At 53.9% G+C, this 19,507-nt stretch overlaps 1 protein-coding gene across 4 annotated transcripts in view; it reads right to left on the bottom strand.

Moving 5' to 3' along the window:
- RYR1 (ryanodine receptor 1) overlaps positions 1 to 19,507 on the bottom strand; it is a 126,705-nt gene that overhangs the window by 54,103 nt on the left and 53,095 nt on the right. For 2 of the 4 annotated variants that reach the window (XM_018062343.1, XM_018062345.1), the window contains exons 42-70: positions 18,872 to 18,966; positions 17,241 to 17,376; positions 16,802 to 16,988; positions 16,601 to 16,709; positions 16,109 to 16,229; positions 15,846 to 16,015; positions 15,358 to 15,578; positions 15,183 to 15,273; positions 14,107 to 14,247; positions 13,546 to 13,709; positions 13,371 to 13,449; positions 13,028 to 13,117; positions 12,215 to 12,355; positions 11,767 to 11,841; positions 11,591 to 11,666; positions 10,432 to 10,555; positions 10,012 to 10,127; positions 8,221 to 8,288; positions 8,004 to 8,125; positions 7,485 to 7,534; positions 7,015 to 7,075; positions 6,649 to 6,887; positions 4,983 to 5,064; positions 4,339 to 4,469; positions 3,767 to 4,099; positions 2,620 to 2,860; positions 1,181 to 1,268; positions 984 to 1,076; positions 368 to 382 (exon numbers count right to left, since the gene is read on the bottom strand). In XM_018062343.1, coding sequence (XP_017917832.1) covers positions 368 to 382; positions 984 to 1,076; positions 1,181 to 1,268; positions 2,620 to 2,860; positions 3,767 to 4,099; positions 4,339 to 4,469; positions 4,983 to 5,064; positions 6,649 to 6,887; positions 7,015 to 7,075; positions 7,485 to 7,534; positions 8,004 to 8,125; positions 8,221 to 8,288; positions 10,012 to 10,127; positions 10,432 to 10,555; positions 11,591 to 11,666; positions 11,767 to 11,841; positions 12,215 to 12,355; positions 13,028 to 13,117; positions 13,371 to 13,449; positions 13,546 to 13,709; positions 14,107 to 14,247; positions 15,183 to 15,273; positions 15,358 to 15,578; positions 15,846 to 16,015; positions 16,109 to 16,229; positions 16,601 to 16,709; positions 16,802 to 16,988; positions 17,241 to 17,376; positions 18,872 to 18,966 — 3,659 coding nt within the window. The remainder of the gene's footprint in view (positions 1 to 367; positions 383 to 983; positions 1,077 to 1,180; positions 1,269 to 2,619; positions 2,861 to 3,766; positions 4,100 to 4,338; positions 4,470 to 4,982; positions 5,065 to 6,648; positions 6,888 to 7,014; positions 7,076 to 7,484; positions 7,535 to 8,003; positions 8,126 to 8,220; positions 8,289 to 10,011; positions 10,128 to 10,431; positions 10,556 to 11,590; positions 11,667 to 11,766; positions 11,842 to 12,214; positions 12,356 to 13,027; positions 13,118 to 13,370; positions 13,450 to 13,545; positions 13,710 to 14,106; positions 14,248 to 15,182; positions 15,274 to 15,357; positions 15,579 to 15,845; positions 16,016 to 16,108; positions 16,230 to 16,600; positions 16,710 to 16,801; positions 16,989 to 17,240; positions 17,377 to 18,871; positions 18,967 to 19,507) is intronic. The other 2 variants (XM_018062344.1, XM_018062346.1) reach the window with 1 other exon arrangement.

The raw sequence follows: 19,507 nt of genomic DNA, 5'->3' as shown, positions 1-19,507 counted from the left end.
CGGTCTAATTCCCAAATCCAGGCCTTAAACCCAACCATGCACGTGCCTTTTGCACCCCCATCCCCATTCCCTAGAACCTCAGTCCACGATGCTTTGAAGCTTTGGGGAAAGCTGAGAGGAGAGTTTTTATTTTTATTTTTTAATAACAGTTAAAAAAAACAACTACCAACAGTTGAGGGTCGGGAAGGGAACGGTTAGTGGGAGGAGGGGTGGAGCAAGAGAAAGAGGATGGGGCTGAAAGCCAAGGCTGAGAGGCAAGGAACAGGGGAAGGGTTTTCTGGAGGCAAAGCAGAGGCTGGGGTTGGGGGCGGGTGGGTAGAGGGTATTAGCCAAGAGCCATGCAGAAGGTCCCAGACGTGGGGCTGACCTGTACATCTCCCGCCTGCTGCATCAGGGTGCAGACAGAGACAAGAAGTGTTACCCCAGTCCCTCCAAGAACCCCAGGGCCCCTCCAAGTCTGCCCTACCCCAGCTCCCCTGCCCCACCCTGACGTGTATCCCCCAGCCGGGGAATTCCAGACCTTGCTGAGGGTGGTGGGTTTGTCCTTTTGACCTTGCCCTTTAGAGGGCAGTTCAGGGAAGGCTAAGGGGAGAGGGAAGGAGGTGGGGATGTGGAATAAAGGAATAGGAGGAAAGAAGTGGGAGAGGTGAGAGGAGGAAACTGGGGTAGAAGAAGGAGGTGGGGAGGATGGAGCAAGATGAGGTGCTGGGTGATGGGGAGGAGAAAGCAGGTAGGGAGGAGGGCAGAGATGGAGAAAGAAGAGGGAAATGGGGGAGGAAGGGAAAAAACAGGAGGAAGGGGATGGAGCTGAGAGAAGGGGGAGGTGGGGCAGAAGAGGGATGGGGAAGGAGCTGCTGTGAGGGCTTCAGGGAACGTGACCAGGACGGGGAGGGCGGGCAGGATGAGGAGGGCTCAGCTAGGAAGCCCAAGGCTGTTCCCCCTTCCCTCCCGGCTAAGTCCTCCTCCCAGAGCAAAGTACCCACCTTGGCCATTTTGCTCTTGTTGTCGGCCGTCAGAAATGACATGTTGTTGATCTCATTCTGGACCACAAAGTTCTGCTCCTCGCGCTTAAAGTTCTGGTGGGGGAGGCAGTGTTGGGGATCAGACAGGGTGGGGGAGGGCCTCTTTGGGAAGCAGCTGCTCGGGTTCCAGACAGGAGGGGCGGTGGGTGGGGACTCACGTGGGACTTGGACCAGTAGATGAAGATCTCGCCCACCATCCTGAACAGCTCCTCCGCGCTGGGGTTGGGCTCGGTCAGCCAGTGTGCCCTGGGCAGGCAGGGGAAGGGGCTGGTGAGGGATGAGGGCAGGGACCCCCAGGGAAGGGGGCAGCAGGGAGACATCTCAGGGGAGGGCACCCAGAGACTCGAACGGGAGAGCGAGAGCTTTCTAGGGTAATCTGGCCATTCAGATGATTTAAAAATTATAAATGACAATTTCTGAAAATTTTGTCTCTAACCTTTTTTATTGAAGTATAACATATGTATAAAGTGTCCAGTGAACACATTTGGTTTGGGTAACCACCACCCAAGTCAAGAAATAGAACATTTCTAGGGACTTGCCTGGTGGTCCAGTGGCCAAGACTCCATGCTCCCCATGCAGAGGGCCTGGGTTCAATCCCTGGTCAGGGAACTAGACCCCATATGCCACAATTAAAGATCCTGTATGCCACAACTATGACCAGCACACCCAAATAAATAAATAATTTTTTTTTAAAAAAAGAACATTTCCAGTCCCCAGAAGTAACCTTGTGCCCCCATCCTCTTCTTGAAAGATATCCTTATCCTGGCTTCCAGACCATGAATTATCTTTGTTCTTGAACGTTACATAAAAAGATGATATGATATGTACTCTATTTAAAATTTTCTGGTTTCTTTCATTCAACCTGATGTTTGTGAGATTCATGCTACAACAATCTGTTCAATTTCATACTGTGTTGAATATACCTCGTTTTACTCGTCCAGACTTTTTGACCCAGCACGCCTACTCCTAGGAATCTATCCTGCAGCAATACCCATTCATGTGCACAAAGATGAGCACGCAAGGATACATAGAGCATGCATGCTACTACGTGCTTCTGCTCCCGGGACAGACATAGCTAATCAATCCATGAGCCCTTTCTTACAAAGCCCTGGTACAACCTTCACATCTTTTCCAACCAAGATGGAACTTGGAGTTGAAACTTGTTCAAGCCCTGGATCTGGCTGCACCTAAGACTTCAATAATACTTTAAATGGCGCCTCTGATTTCAGGGAGATGTTTTAGCAATTGATTGATATCTGAGCTTGCCCTTTACAAAGACTCATGTTTCTGGGGCAAATTAGGCTGGCGAGGTCTGGATGGAGACCAGTGATGGAGGAAGGAAATATGGCTCCTTCTGGCTAACACTACAACCTTCACAGGGCCTCAGATTCAGGAGGTTTAAAGGAGCAGAAGGGGAGCAAACAAAGGCTGGCTTCTATTGGTCCATAAGCAACAGGGGCTGGGGGTCAGGAGGTGGGGTGGGATGAAGTGGGAATTGCAAGTATATAGCAAGTCGGAGGCCAGAGGTCAGAGGGAGTCCAGGGAAGCCAGAGGCCAGGCTGGGGGGTGTGTGGGGGACAGCTGGAGACATGCTAACCTGTTGTTGTCCACGTAGCGGATGAGCAGCGGGTAGAGGGCATACAGATCCCTGCAGAGCACAGAGAACTCGTCCCGCACCAGGAGCTCGCCCTCCTCGGCCTCCGCCTTGGCCTCCAGGCGCAGCTGCTCCTCCTCGGCCACCACCTTCCCCGCCCGCTTGCGCAGCCGCCCGATGGTGGGGATGAAGTGAGAGTGCAGGAGCTCCGGCCGGGCCCGGCTCACGATGGGCTGGGCAAACACTGCAGGAGCAGACGGGGCGCATGGGCTGCTGGCCGGCTGCTGACTCCAGCACCTCATCTATGACCTCTGATCCCACCCCTGACCTCTGTTCCCATCCCTGACTTCCAACCTGTACCTCTGACCTAGAAACTAACATTGAACCCAGCCTGACCCTCATGTCTGACCCCAGTATCGGCTTACGATCCCATGCCTGACCTCTGACTGTGACCTCTGACATAGCTCCTGAATCTTCATCCCACCCACCATAACCTTTGACCTGAAACTGTGACCCTCTAGCCTGACACAGGTCCTTGACCTCTGACCCCAACAAGTGAATCCTAACCTAATACCCTATCCTAGCCCATGACATCTCACTCCAGTCTTTAACCTCTGACCTGGTCTCTACCCAGCTGGAGCTCACCACATGATTTCTGACCAACACCTCTGGCTTCTTACCTTCTCTGGCCTCTGACTCTGGCCTCTGACCCCATCTCTGATCTCTAGTTTGGCCCTGATCCCAAACTCAACCCCTGACATGGAACTTATGAACCAGGAATCCCATTTCTTGACCTTGGACTCAGAACCCTAAACGTCCATATCAGGGACCCCCATGTTTGACCTGGTTCTCTGGCCCTTTGCATAAGGAACTCAGCCTCCTGACTCAGCTCCTAACCCTTTCCAAGGCTCCAGAAATTCCAAATCCAGCCTGGAAGATTCCTAGGATCCATGCATCCATCTCGGACTCTATGACCCTGAGATTCAGGCTCCTGGGAATGATCTCTGGCCTTGTGATCCCGAGAAAACCGAGATCTGACTCCTCCCCATTCCCAGAAAACCACAGACCCTGAGATCTCCCTGAGATCCAGGGACCTGAGTCCCAGGACACTGGCCCCAGTTCTCTGGACCTGCACACTCGCCAGACCCACCAGCCAGCCGCTTCATCCAGGTGGCCTCGTCAATGCCCAGGTTGTTGACAATGATTCTTAGGATGTTCCCCAGCAGCGAGTTGAGGTGGTCGGAGGTGACGGCTGTGCAGGGTGGAGGGGCCCCGGCAGGTAGGGCGGGTGGGGGTGCCTCGGGCCCACGCTCCCACCAGCGGGGCAGGTAACTGCACAGCATGGGCAGCGTGATCTCGATGACGTGCGGCATCTCCGTGTAGCGGGCGCCCGACTCAGCCAGCCCCCCGATGTCGGCCATGAGCCGCTCCAGCACTGGGATGTCGGGACACATCTCCTCCACACTGTTGGGGAGCCCCAGGACTGGGGTGCAGGGTGGGGTCAGGGCGTGCCAACTCCTCATGCCCCAACCTCAGTGTCCGTGCTACAAACTGGTGTCCCCATAAACTCTGGGGTTCCCCAATCTGAAGCGCCCGCAAGCCGGGGAATCCTCAACACCTCAGGGCCCAGACTGGACCCCACTACCTTCACAATGGGTTTCCTTGGACCCCGTGTGGGCGGAAGACAACCCTTGCCGGCCGCCCCAGCCCCACCCCACTTACTGGCCCGCTCCCGGGGAGACTTGGTGGTGTACACTGAGCAGGCGTTGTATTCATTCAGCTGTGGCTCCAGGAACGCCACTGGCATGGCCGCTGCCAGGCGGGCCAGGCACTCTCCCAGAGCTGGCCGCAATCTGGAAGAGAAGGCTGTACTTAGCGTCCAAGCCCCCTCTGCCCAGTCCTGGATCCCAGTCCCGTCCTCCACAGACATGCTTCTCCCAGAACCCTTAGGAGCAGAGCTGCCATTCACCAGTGGCCACCGATGTGGCCATTTCCCTGGGTTTCCTGAATGTCCTCTTGCTCCATCGGTGATCTGGGCCCAGGAGAGCCCATTTGGGCACTGCCAGCCGCCCTCTCCAGTTTCCCCCAGCATGCCTGGCTGCCGTGGGCCACCAGAGTTACTGCGTGCCCCCTGCCAGCGGAGAACAACCTAGCATCCTTGGGCCAAGGGCCTGTGACCACCTTCACTGGCCTTCCTCTGAGCGCCCTCACGTGGCCACACTGAGGAACTGCAGTTGCCACCGTGCGCATGTCTTCTGAAGACAAACCATCTCCCAGCTTTTCACTCACTCCCATCTTCTCCTGAGCCCTCACGTCCCTGAGCCCCGATAGTCCCCACCCCAGCTCCAAACTATCTCTCTCCTTACTTTTCCACGTAAGGGTTCCTGGTGGTCCCCAGAGAGTAGATACTGCACAGCGTTCGGTAGCAAGAGACCTGGACGTCATCCACTGAGTGGGGGAGGAAGGGTGGGGTTAGGGTTAGTCCGGTCCCCCCCAACCCCCTCCCTTGTCTCCAAATGACAGAGGGAGAGCAGGGGCCGTAGACCCAGCCTGCAATTTACTAGTTTTGGCCTCAGTTTCCCTCTCTGTAAAATGTGGATAAATATAGTATTTTCCTTACAGAGTTGCTGTGAAGATTAAACAATACTCGGAAAATATTATTAATTATAATAATTAATATAATTATAATTAATACTCGGAAAGCAATTGGGACAGGGCACACAGCAGACATTCAATAAAGGCTAACTGTTCTTTCCTTGGAGAAGGGTCATGGATCTCTTTGATGATAATGCTGGACACTGTCTCCAGAATATGCAAACAGACATCCAATCCTGACTTCAATCTCGGTTATCCACACACTCCCCAGGAGGCCAGGGTAAGAACCTGATTAACTTCCTACCTGTCATGAGGGGGCAGGGGAACTGTTCTAGATTGAAAAGAGGCGACAGAGACATGACAACCAAATGCGGTGAGAGAAACCTTGCTGGATTCTGAGTTAAAAAACAAATCAGAGACATTTTGAGGGTAATGGGGAAATCTAACCATGGTCAGGTTAAGAGTGATACTGAAGTTGTGGTTACAGGAGGAAAGGTTCTGCAGCATCTAGGTGTTGCAGGCTGGCTATTTAGGGATGAGGTGGCACCGTGTGTGCAGCTCATATTCAAGAGCTCAACAAAAAGTCTGGAGATACCTTCATCATAAGCGGCGGTGGTTCAGTTGCTAAGTCGTGTCCAGCGCTTTTTCAACCCCATGGACTGTAGCCCACCAGGCTCCTCTGCCCCTGGGATTCTTCAGGCAAGAATACTGGAGTGGGTTGCCATTTCCTTCTCCAGGGGATCTTCCCAACCCAGGGATCAAACCCGCGTCTCCTACACTGGCAGGCAGATTCTTTACCGCCGAGCCACCTGGGAAGCTACACTCAAAGTGAAAGGTAAAACAAAGGGACAGCTAAGCCCGAGCACCTCACCTAGAGACAAGCCCGGGTGCTGCAATGAAGACCCAATGTGCATGTGTGTGCTAAGCTGTTTCAGTCGTGTCTGACTCCTTGTGACCCTATGGACTGCAGCCCGCCGTGCTCCTCTGTCCATGGGACCCTTCAGGCAAGAATACTGGAGTGGGTTGCCATGCCCTCCTCCAGGGGATCTTCCCAACCCAGGGATCGAACCCGCGTCTCTTATGTCTCCTGCATTGGCAAGTGGGTCCTTTACCACTAGCGCCACCTGGGAAGCCAATACAGCCAAAAGTAAATAAATAAGTAAATATGTTTTTTAAAAGAAATATACATGTAACTTGCTCAAGCTACAGTGAAGGAGGGTCTTTTGTTAGATCTGTGGAATGAATATTCTGATTAACTCATTTTGTTCCCTAACAATTTACTGAACCGAATGCACGCTTTGCTTACAGCAATGAAACCTCTCAATAAACGTAACACTGAAACACTCACAGACTCTACCAGGCACACTGGGATGGATGGTGTTGGTGGAACTGACACCCCCCAGCCCCACCCCGGCCTCTGGAATCAGCAGCCCTTACGGATAACATCGTCTCCGAACTGATGCTGGGCGATGTGCTGGAAGAGGGTGGTGAGGACCGGCAGCAGAGCCACGGTGGTGTAGGTGAGGTTCTGGCCCACGCCCTTGACCTGCGTGCGCGCCTGTGACACCTTGCCGAGCCGCAGGTTCTCCACCATCTTCTCAATGTCCTCCGAGGCACTCTCAAAGAAGGAACGGAGGCCAGCCTTCACGATCTCAGGGCCAGACTTCATCACGGTCCTAGGAGGGAAGTGGGGGCATTCTGCAATCTGAGATTCGAGACTGCAGAGAGTCCAGGAGAACAGGGGCTGGGGGCGGCGGGGGGCAGGGGTAGAATGGGAGTGGGCACTGTGACCCATGGCCCCACCTGGCATCCAGGGAGCGTGCCAGGATGTGAAGACAGTTGACCACAGCTGGGGCATCCGTGCCTGGGGGAGCAAGGTGGGCCTGGGTGAAGGAAGGGTTATGACGACAGCACCTCCCTCTTCACCCACCTCAACTCATCTCTCTCCACCCACCCCGCCCCCACTCCATACGCCCCTGTCCTTTCCTCATCCTGTGACCCCTCTGCCGGACCCTCCCGGACCCCAGCCCTGACCTCTGGGCCATCACTGTCTGGTGAGGAGTCTGGGAACTCCAAGGTGGCAGAACCCAGGACTCTCCCAGTCACTGTCCCATCCCCAGGACTACCCACTCCATGTCCAAGTCCAGAGGAAGAACAGTGAAGGTTGTTCAGATTAAGGCATGAATCTGGGCCATATCTCTTCAGGGTGAGGTTTTGAAGAGGCGAAGAGAGGGAAGATTGGGGAGAAGGGCTTGAGGAGCAGACCTACTCACCAAAGAGAGAGACTCGGTGACGGACAAGAGCCGCAAGCTTGCAGAAGAGGCTGAAGAAAGAGAAAGGAACAGGACGGGGGAAATGGGGAGCGAGGACAAGCAGGGGACACAATTAGAGGAGGCGAGACAGGGAAGACAGGGAGGGAGGGACAGAGCCAGGAGGAGAAAGGATGATGGGGGAGAAAATGGAGGAGACAGAGGGATGGGGAGGGGCAGAGAGATGAACCAGCTAGAGAGTCGCAAGCAGTAACGGGGATGCTGGGCGTGGGGAGGCTGATCTGCCTTTCTGATAGGATGACTGGTTCATCCCAGTCTGCCTGAAAGTCCCGTGTCCTGGGGGGCATACCGGGACAGTTTGTCACCATAGCCCTTCAATCACCTCTGCAGGTAGACTGATCAGTGCCCAGCACCCAGGACAGAGCCTTTAAAGTCCAAGGCTGGGACAAAAGGACCCAGGATTACAACGCCATGAGGTCAGGGGTCTGAGTCAGAAGTCCCGGGGCGGGGGGGGGGGCGCACCTGGTGATCATTTCCTTCTCCTTGTTGGAGGCGTGGCCACCGCTGCCCAGCACTTTGGCTGGGGTGGACAGGAAATAGAGGCAGTGGTTGGTGAAGTACTGGTTGATCAAAGGGAGCAGGATCTGGGGGCATGGGGAAGAGATAAAGGGGACTGGGTGGAGGGCGAGGAAAGCCCACCAGTCCCCAGCCTCCTTCAGCTTCTGTGGCCACCTCTCACCTTAGCAAAAAATTTAATCTCCTGTTCGTGAGGGGACTTTTCCACTCGTCCACTGCTGACCACGGCCTCTGGTGGGGGAAGGCAAATAGGGGTCATGGTGGCTTCAAGTCTAGGGAACTCAGGGTTTTCTGATGGGGCAGACTGACAGTATGACAGGAGATAAGCTCCTGGTATGAAGTCACTGCTGTCGGCTTTGAGGTAAACCTCTCTTCCCTGTTTTCATCTGATCCCAAATCCTTGATCAATCCCTTCCTGATGCTGAAAATGGAGAGAAGGACAAACTGGAATGGGGTAAGGCCATTCCCCCTCCTCACCTGGCACTGAATAAATATGGAATGAATGAATGGAAAAAGAAGTCAGTGTAGACAGGAAGAAAAGAATTTGTGATAGGTGAGGGGGTGGGAATTTTAAAAGCTAAATTTAGCCTTTTTTTGGCTGCAGTGCATGGCAGGTGGCATCGTAGTTCCCTGACCAGGATTAAACTTAAACACTGGAAGCATGGAATCTTAACCACTAGACTGCCAGGGAAGTCCCCTAGATTTAACTTTAAAGTAGAAATCCGTTTCAATCATCATCATCATAGTGATAATAATAATTCATATTATTAAAATACTACTACTAAAATAATAATAAAATAACGCTTAATTACTAAACACTTGCTATGTCTCTGACACTGTGAGAAAAGTCCTTGTAAAATCTCCTCCCAACATGGGAGGCCTGGCTGGTCCTTTGACCCCATTTTACAGATGAGGAAACTGAGGTGCAACAGCTTACTTCAGGTCACTTAGCAAATAAGGGACAGAACCACTGCTGGTTACAGTGAACAGAATCCCCATTTCACAGATGAGGAAAGTGAGGTTTGGGAGGAAAGGGAATTTCCAGGAGGGTGTGCAGTACAGGGATCCCACTCGCATGTGATTTGGGGTGAGATGTGTGAGTGAATCCTGCTGGGCCTTTCACTTAGCTGAAGGGAATTTGGGGGTTCCGGGGTGGCTCTCTGGGGGAAGCTGGGATTACAGGGGCCCCACTTGTGACTCTTAGTGACATATAAGAGGCATCTGCAAGACATCTCAACAGCCTCAGCCTTCAAACTAGGCCCAGAATCTCCCAGTTCTAATTCTCTTTTGCTTCTGACCCCCCACAGGCAGTCAGAGGGAGCCTGTGAACACCCAAGGCAGACCAGGGTCCTCTCCTGCTTAGACTGCTCGCAGGGCACCATCTCACTCAGAGGAACAAGCCACAGTCCTAACCACGGCGCAAAGCCTGGTGTCATCTGTCTGTCACCGTTCTGACCCCATTTCCCCTCATTCTCCCCACCACCCCACCCACCCCACTCTGCTTCAGCCACACAGACCTCCTAATACATCTGCAACCTCTGCACGGGCTGATGCTCTGCCTAATTTACTCTCCCCAGATGACCAAGTAGCGCTCTCCCTAGCTTCCTGGAACATTCTATTTACAATTACAACCGGCCCACACTCCCAGCCCTCTTTACCTGGCTCTAGTGTATTCCTCTCCCCATAACACTAATCACTTTCTAACACACTAAGTGATCACGTTATCTCCAACGTTAATTGTCTGAATCCATCGCGGGAATGTATCCACCACGGGAATGTAAGTTGCTGAGGACGGGGATCTTTATCTTGTTCATCGTCCTATTCTCAATCCCTAGAACAATGTCTAGCTCAATGACTAAACGGGGAGGGCGCGGGGACAGGGACAGAAATGCATGAACTGAGTCCTTGGATGAAACTGCAGCCAAGGCGGGCACAGGGAGGGAATTCTTCGTACCCAGGTGGGCGATAAACTCCTGAGATATGTCCATCCAGCGCAGCAACTGCTGCAGGAAGCCGAAGGCGAACCGTTTCTCAATGGAGGACGTGTCCAGTTCCATGTCCTTAAGACCTCTGCGTGCAGGCGGAGCGAGGGGTCAGCTCAGACCCAGATCAACGGTATTTCCCGCCTCTTCCCAGTTTCCCCTGGACTCCTCCAGGACCCACCTTCGTTTTTCAGGCCCCACCCTTCTTAGACTCCTCCCCTCTGGCCCTGCCTCCGCCCACAGGCCACACCCTTCTGATCCCGCCCCAGTCCCACCCTATCAGCTTCCTCTCTCTGGCTCCGCCTCCGCTATTTACGATTTGCCTCTCCCAGTTTATGCTGGGGTCCGCGCGTAATCCCTACCGCTCCCCGACCGGCTTCCAGCCCTCTTGCCTGGTGACCGCGTAGCCGTTCATCTGCAGGAACTTCAACAGCTCCTGGGCCTTCTCCCGATCTCGTGCCTTCTCCTTGGCCGTGAGCGTGTCGTAGGGAACCAGCAGGGGATGGGTCCCACCACCTGGGACAGCGAAGACCAGAAATAAGGGGAGTTGGTAGGAGGGGGAACCCAGATCTCTCCTTGACGTGGTTCCTGAAGGTGAAAGTGTGCATACCTAACATTGCTTTCAGATGCTCCCCACAGCCTCCCCACAGCCCTACAGGAGTAAACACTGTGATTATCCTCACTGTAGAGACGCAGAAAAAGCTGGCTTAAAACTCAACATTCAGAAAACTCAGATCATGGTATCCGGTCCTATCACTTCATGGCAAATAGATGGGGAAACAATGGAAACAGTGACAGACTTTATTTTGGGGGGCTCCAAAATCACTGCAGATGGTGACTGCAGCCATGAAATTAAAAAACGCTTGTTCCTTGGAAAAAAAGCTATGACAAACCTAGACAGCATATTAAAAAGCAGAGACATTACTTTGCCAACAAAGGTCCATCTAGTCAAAGCTATGTTTTTTCCAGTAGTCATGTATGGATGTGAGAGTTGGACTATAAAGAAAGCTGAGCGCTGAAGAATTGATGCTTTTGAACTGTGGTGTTGGACAAGACTCTTGAGAGTCCCTTGGACTGCAAGGAGATCCAACCAGTCCATCCTAAAAGAAATCAGTCCTGAGTATTCATCGGAAGGACTGATGCTGAAGCTGGAACTCCAGTACTGATGTGATGGCCACCTGATGTGAAGAACTGACTCATCAGAAAAGACCCTGATACTGGGAAAGGTTGAAGGAAAGAGGAGAAGGGGACTACAGAGGATGAGATGGTTGGATGGCATCACCAACTCAATGGACATGAGTTTGAGTAAGGTCTGGCAGTTGGTGATGGATAGAGAAGCCTGGTGTGCTGCAGTCCATGGGGTTGCGAAGAGTTGGACACGACTGAGCGACCGAACTGAACTGAGAGACACAGAAAGAAAGGTTCAATGGGCGTGAAAGCAATCGTTCAAAGTCACACAACTCTAACCCAGGCCCTTAGGACTCCGGAGCCTGTGACTAGGGGAACTGCGGAGAAGGGGAGTCTGTGCGGGGATGGGGTGGGCGCCCTCACCCTTGGCTTCCAGTTCTTGCTTCTTTTTGCGTCCCCATGTGTTGTGGTAATTTTCCGCCAGTTGTTCTGCCATGGCCTAGGAGTGGATGCAAAGGGGTCAAGGCCCACATTCAGAGGATGTTCTCCTCTAGCCACAGACACCTCCATGTTCCCAAATAAAGGGCCAGAAGACTCACTTGCAGCTCCCGAGACAGGGTAACTCCACTGAGATCGGGGGGTTGCGGGTTGTAGCCTTCTCTTGCATCATAGGTCTGGGGTGACAGGGGAGGGGGGGCTTGATTGGTTCACAGGAAGCCCAGGCCCCAACCCAATTCATCCCCTCCTCTGCGACCTTTCCTAAAGGCCTGCCTCTAAGCCACCCTCTGCTCTTCTGCCCTTTGCAGTTTTTCAGGCTCCAGCTCTCTTAGCTGGAACCCAGCTCCTGGCCTCCCCGCTACCGCTGACCCCACTTCCTTCCCTTGGCCCTTTTCCCTCTTTCAACCCCACATCCTACCTGGCCCCACCCCTCCTAGCCCCGCCCCTTCTCCTAGCCGCTCTCCACCCCGTCATGACCCCATCCCCTGCCCAGCCCCAGCCACTCTCCACCCCGTCATGACCCCACCCCTGGCCCAGCCCCGCCTCCACCTGGGCGCTTTGGGATATCTTCCGGGTTTTCTTCTTCTCCGTCTTCTCCTCCTCACCCTCCCTGGCCTTCTCTATCGTCCATTCCCAGGCAATCATGGCCTTCAAGGACTCCTTTATGGGCCAGCGGTAAATCTCTTTGTCCTGGGGTGCACAGGAGGGAGTGGAGTTAGTGGAATGGGGTGAGAGGGAGGGGGAGGTAGGACCTCCTAGCTCAGCCTCATTGGCCTCCAGGGTCCCAAGAAGGGGAAAACCCTGACAATATGTCTAAGTGGTCCAGTCCGAATTCAAAACCAAGTCTCTTACCTACCCTGTAACACAGGCTCCCAAACAAGCTCTCATTATCCCATTCTACACATGAGACTCAGAGAAGTTAAGTTGTATGGTCAAGGAATCAAACCTAGTCCCTCTGACTGTTTCTAAAAGAAGGGACACCAGGAGTCTGTGATCAACGGGAGGCAGTCAGGTTTGCCAGAAGGCAAAGTCCATGGAGCCGACTTATTAGAAAAGACCCTGATGCTGGGAAAGATTGAGGATAGGAGGAGAACGGGGCTACAGAGGATGAGATGGTTGGATGGCATCATTGATTCAATGGCCATGAGTTTGGGCAAGTTTGAGATAGTGAAGGACAGGGAAGCCTGGCATGCTGCAGTTCACAGGGTCCCAAAGAGCTGGACGCAAATGAGCGGCTGAACAACAGAAGTCCATGGGTGAGGAACTCGAATCCACAGATCCAGCTAGATCCAAACCTATGAAGCTGCATCCTCGAAACCCCCAATCTTGGACCCCCAACTTTGGGCCCCAAGGTTTGGTCACCTTCTCTGAAAAGGTCTTGTAGGGCCTCAGCATGGGATGGGTCTTGAGTTCCTCATCTATGTTCTCCCCATAGGACCAGTTGTTCTGGATCTGAAGGATGAGATGGGACAGGTGGGGACAGTGTCACTATGGAGTTGAGGGTGGGAGCAGGATGAGGGGTGGACACCAGCCTGGGGAACACTGAAGGGGAGCCCTGGAGGGGTTGAGGGCTCCAGGAGGAGTTATGGGTCTCAGGGAAATCTGGGGCCCTCTAGGAGGATCTGGGTCTGGGGGAAAGCTGGGGTCTTGAGGAAGGTGGGCAAGCGTGGGGAATTCCTGGGGAGGGGAGGCCCCTGATGCCGACCTTGTCGAAGGCCCACTTCTCGTGTGTGTACTCGGCAAACTTGTTAATGAAGGAGTCCAGTTTCTCTGGGATGATCACACTATTGGGGGGATGGGGTCAGCAGATGTTGGATCTGGCCCTTTCTTCCATCTCTGAAACCTCCTTCCCCCAGCCCCCCACTGCCTGAGGGCCTCACTTGAGGGTCTCCACAGGCCGAGGATCAAAGTTGCCTTCAGCATCCACCGTGGCCTTTTTCTCAGCCTTGGATGAGTATGAGGCATCCACGTAGTCTGGGGGCAGGGCCCCTGCGATGGCACACAGGCAGGGCATAGCCATGCGGTACAACTCTTGATCATATTTCTGTGGAATGTGAGGGGTCGGGGTGGGTCACTGCAAGCCTGGCTGAGCCTTCCAATTCTGGGGACCCAGGACTTCAAATTCACCCCTCCAATAATCAATCCTCTTTCTCAAGCCCTCAGACCTGAAGTATGGTCTCACTCTAAAACTCAAACCTCAGACCCACCTGGACTCTCAAAGCACCCCTAATTAATACTCTCCAAGCCCCCAAACTAGAGTCCCCCATCCCCTCTTCCATGATATTCAAACCAGAGACCCAACTCATAGATCCTCCTAGATCCAGACCTGCAGAACTGCTTCCCTCCCTGAACCCCCAAACTGGGAATTTCATTTTGGGTCCCTGACTTCAGATCCCAAGCCCTCCAAACAGGTTTCTTTCAGGAGCCCTGGGTGCTCAGACCTTATGGGCCAGCGAGTCAAAGATGCCCCAGAAGAGTTTACGAGTGAGGTGCAGCTCTTCCTCCGAGGTGACCCCAAAGTTGGCCCAACCTGTGGGGAGGCAGTAGTACTTCCAACAGCGCTCATAGTGGTTGGTGAGGAGCTGGGTGGGAGCAAGAGGGGGACACATGAATGAGGGGGACATAAACAGGAAGACAAATGAAGGCCTAGGGAAGCCCAGAGTGCCACTGATTTTAAGTTATGAAGGAGGTGTAGATCATGCAAATGACATGCTAATATGAGAATGGTATGCATATTGGGAAGTGATCCTGGACAGTTTATTATGTAAATTTGGCACTCTTATTCAGAATCAGGATGGGCATTAAATCAAACCTGGATTTTCCTGGTGTTGCTTTACGCAAATAAGCATGCGGATATTAATCCATGGGAAGGGTTGTGTGCAAATGGGCATAAGGATGAAGTGATCTGTCCTTATGTGAATTAACATGGCAAGTAGAAACATATTCAGTACTCCATGCAAACATATGGTAACTGGGGAGAGAGCCTCTACCATCCGATATGTAAATTTAAAATGGGGTGATTTAAATGTGTTGTGCAAAATAGTTAAGATATGTGAGTTGGGGGTATCTCCTTAGGCAAAGAAGCATGCAAATGAAAAAATAATAGACAAGACAGTGTGCAAATATGCAGGATAGCTGTGGTACTGTAGATTCAAATAAATGTTCTCATTTGAATAGCGGAAGGCTGGTGGTCTAAGCAGGCGAATAAGCATACTGATTAGGAAAATCGGTGCGCCCCACACAAATATATGCTAATTAAGGGGGGGCTGGCTCACTGTTGGGCGAATTAAACTCTAATTAGGGAGTGCTAGAGGCACCAATGAAGCAAAGTGAACGACCTGGGAATCCCAGTATGCACATAAGAATATTAAAGAAGTTTCTATGAGGCCTGCTGCCCGAACGTTTGCAGGTTAAGCGGCCCAGGCGATGTGATACTAAAAAGTTCCATAGTCAGAGCACAGAGCAAGGCGGTGGGTGGAGCATGGAAATACGCAAGCTGAAGAGGGCTTGCCCTCACCTTGAGCGGCATCTTGGCGAACTCGTTAAGGATGGGCACGTCGAACACCAGGCGCCGCAGCAGGTGCTGCAGCATGGACGGGCGGATGTACCTGCGGGGACAACGCACAGGACGGGGTTATCTCTCCCCAAGGCCCGCCTCGCTCGTAGCCCCGCCCACCCGGGGCCCGCCCCACCTGCAGAGCGCCATCAAGCATTCCTCGATGACGTCGCGCTGTGCCTTGGTGAGCGAGCGGCCGCGTGACAGGCGGTACACCGTGTGAAGCATGGAGTCCACCATGATGGCGCGATGCTCCGTTCCCGCAAACAGGGGCGCACACTTGGTGATGAGCGGCAGCACCGCCAGGCACAGGTAGCGGTTCAGCGCCAGCGCCATCTCCGTCGTGCTGAAAGTGGCCTGGGGCGCAGGGTGGGGACATCAGGTCCCTGTGCATGCTCCTGGGGTTGCCCTGGCAACTCAACCACCCGGGCCTCTGATCTTCGCCCCAAACCTGCTCCTCCCAGTCTCTATTACCCTTACTACTTTGGACTAAGAAAATTTCAAACATATACAAAAGTCCAGGAGTCAATTAATGAACCCTCATTATCCAGATTAGACTGTTCTGCAGGCGTTCCCATGACCCATCTCAACCGTGGAGGCTGGGAGGGTGGCCAGGATACTCACCGTGTCCAGCGAGGCAGCCGCCCGCATGTCGGGCAGGAACCCCACGTCCAGCACATGCAGCAGGAAGTCCTGGTTCTCAATACCATATACCCGGTCCAGGAAGAGCACCATCGACGCCTTGTGGTCGGGCACAAAGGATGCTGACATCTTTGGTTGCACCAGAGCCCCATCTGTGGGCAAGGAGACTGGGATTAGGGCTGCCCTTGGGGCCCCTCTGCTTCCTCCCCAGCATCAGTCCTTTGCTGAGTCCCGCCCCTCCGCACCTTTGCCCAGGGTGGGGATCTGCAGCGGGAGGCTGATGATGCCCACGAGGTCGTCCAGGGGCACAAGGGAGCGCAGGATGGCACGGATCCGCAGGGCCTCACCCTTGCCGGCTTGAATTAGCTGGAGAGGGGAGGTGGGCATGTCATCGGGCACCCCACACCCCATTTGGTCATTCCATCCCTTCCTGACCCACTGGCACATAAGTAGGACCCCGTCCCCTGAGTGAATGCTAGAATTTCCAGCCCTGACTCCTGCCTGCGCTGTTCGCCTGCAGCCCTGACAACCCCGGCTCTCATTGCCTGGTCTCCCCCACTGGACTGGGAGGTCCATGAGAGTGGGGCCACAGGCTCTCTTTGTTATTGGTGTGCCTCAGCGTTGCCTGGCCCAGGACCACCCACACAGCAAGAGCTGAATCAATGTCTCTGAATGTCTGAAAGAAGAGGTTCAAGGTTGGCCATGCCCTGCGCCCCAGCCCGGGCTTCAGGTCTCACATGCATCTCTGGCGCGCAGCGTCCCAGCAGGTCAATCAAGGCAGCGTAGAACGACATGATGGCGTGTCCCAGGTGCACCCGGTTTTCTTCGGGGGGCTCCTCCCCGAAGCTGCAAGGGAAGGAGGTGATGTGAGGAAGGGGCGGCATCAAGGGGCTTGGGGAGGGTGGTTTGTTCCGTCGAGGAGAGGTCGGGAGACTCACTGCTCGCGCCGCCGGTCCCTACGGACGCCTGGGCCGTCCCGCGCAGGGTCCTCGGAGATGCGGATGGCCTCTTCGATGGTGGCCAGCAGCCCCGAGCCGCCCTCACCCCGCAGGGCAGGCCCAAAGCACTCAGGCTTGCGGATCAGCAGCCGCACCACCACATTGGCGTTCTCCTCCACGCTCTCGCCTGTTGGCATAGAGTCAGGAGGCCTCTTGAGCCACTGCCCAGGGTTCCTCCCTGGGCAGCCCTCAACCTGGCACCTCGAGGGTGAACTCCAGGCCCCCGTTGACCTCTGGACCCTGCCCTATGCCCACTAGGAGGCACCCCTGCCCAGGCCAGGCCTGTGGCTTAGAATATGGACCACACCCGAGCGAGGTTTGACCCGTGACGCCCCCCAGCCTCCTGCCCTGTTACCGTTACCACCACCGCCCGCCTCACCATTGACGAAGACAGCGAAGCGCAGGAAGTCCAGGTAGCGCTCGCCACCACAGGGGTTCCAGCCGATGTCTGGGTACCCTTTGGCCAGGAGCATGGGGCAGCTTTGGAGGCCACAGCCAGCCAGGTAGGACACCACCTAAGTGTAGAGGGAGGCTCAGCCAGGGGCTCGACCCACACCACCTTCCTCCCCAAGGCACAAGTCCCTGTCTGCCCCGGGACCTCTGCAATCCGACTGTCTCTGGATCCCTCAGCCAATAAGCCTCATCTTCCACCATCGATCTCCCCCCTGGACCATCACAGCCACCTTCTCCCGGGCTCACTGTTCCCTTCAACCCCCAGTCTGTTCCCTACACAGTCAGAGGGACCCTGCAAATACTGTGATGCCATCTCTCTTAGGGCCATGCCCAAAGACCCTCCATATAGCCTGCCCTTGTCACCTCCTGCCCTCACCTCTGAGCACTCACCCTGTGTCCCTCTGCTACAACCACACTAGTCTCTTTGCTGTTTATCAAACTTGCTGAGTTCACTCCTGCCCCAGGGCCCTTGCACTGGCTCCTTCCCAGCTTGGAATGCTCTCCTTCCCCCTCCATGTCCGTATGGCCCCTGTCTCCTTCAGAACTTTACCTGACTACCACTTTCTCACTGAGGCTTTCTGTGACCATTCTTGTCTAAATTTGGGCACACCCTTCTGACTCTTGATATTTCTCTCTTGTTTTTTTCCTCCTTGAACTTGTCCCTAGCTAATACACCATGCATGTGTGCGAGCTCAGTCACTTCAGTTGTGTCGGACTCTTCACGACCCCATGGACTGAAGCCCACCAGGCTTCTCTGTCCATGGAATCATCCTAACAAGATTACTAGAAGTGAGTTGCCATTTCCTCCTCCAGGGGATCTTCCCGACCCAGGGATCGAACACGCATTTCCCGCAGCTCCTACTACACCCTAATACACCATATATTTTACTTATTCATCGTGTTTATTTTCCATCTTCCCAACTAGAATGTCAGCTTCACAAGGACAAGGATTTTTGACCGTCTCAATCACTGTCATACCCCTACTGCCTTGGACCAGTCTTGACACATAATAGGTGCTCAATACACATTTGTTAAATAAATTATTTAACTGTCAGAGAGTGTGTACTGTTTTGTAAATGCTTTTGTGGGTTAACTCATTTAATCTTCAGAACAACTACATGAAACTGTTTCCATTATATTCATTCTACAGATGACGAGATGGAAGCCTGGAGAATTAAGTCACTAGTCCAAAGCCATATAGCAAAGGGGGGCAGTGTGGAGAGTTGAACCTAAGTTGCTGAACTCCATAGCCCTTGCTCTTCACTGCTACACACAGAAGCAGGGAGCACAGACGGCCAAGAAACGTGCCAAGGCCACAAGGCTGGGGAGGTGGGGCGTGGATTTTCACTCAGCCCTGGGGTCACAAAGAATCAGACACAACCGAACAACTAAGCACACACACACACCATGACTGAGTGACTAGGTCCTGTTCCTTCCCTGAGATTATTCCCCTCGTGATTCAGTTCTGGACCCTGCACAACAGCATCCCTAGAGTGTATCCCAAATCAGCAGGCGCCCCAAGAGGTCAGGTACGGGCCAGGCCTCTTCCCTCCATACCTTCTCCAGATCCTGCTCCTGCAATGCCAAGGCCAGCTCGTTGTTGTCGATGACAGAGGCAGCAGCCACATCCAGGGGAGTGGAGCCCTGCATGCCTGTGGGGGTGAGAGGCAGTGAGAATGCTCATTAGAGGTGCCTGGCTGACTGTCTTACTTTTGTTTATCTCACCTCCTCCAAGAAGACTTCCTTGACCACCTCTTTCCCAGCCTGGGTCATTTGCTTCCTCTGACCCGTGCTTCCCCATCCCAGGCCTGAGCAGTCCAAGCTGTCTCGGTCCAGGATGGGTTTGTCTTCCCCACTCCACTGTGAGCCCCATGAGGGCCAGGCCCAGGGCTGTCTGGGTGTCCCCAGCGCTACTCATTACAGGGCCAGATTTGGGGTGGGTTGAGTTCCCCAGGTGGCGTTAGTGGTAAAGAACCTGCCTGCCAATGCAGGAGACATAAGAAACGTGGGTTCGATCCCTGGGTTAGGAGGATCCCCTGGAGGAGGGCATAGCAACCCACTCTAGTATTCTTTCCTGGAGAATCCCATGGACAAAGGGGCCTGACGGGCTACCGTCCATGGGGTCACAAAGAGTCGGACACGACTGAAGTGACTTAGCATCCACACACGCACATTTGTTGAATGACTGAGTGA

The sequence above is a fragment of the Capra hircus genome, chromosome 18 (genome assembly GCF_001704415.2).
Source record: "Capra hircus breed San Clemente chromosome 18, ASM170441v1, whole genome shotgun sequence".
Lineage (NCBI taxonomy): Eukaryota > Metazoa > Chordata > Mammalia > Artiodactyla > Bovidae > Capra > Capra hircus.
This window is presented reverse-complemented; position numbering and strand designations above follow the sequence as displayed.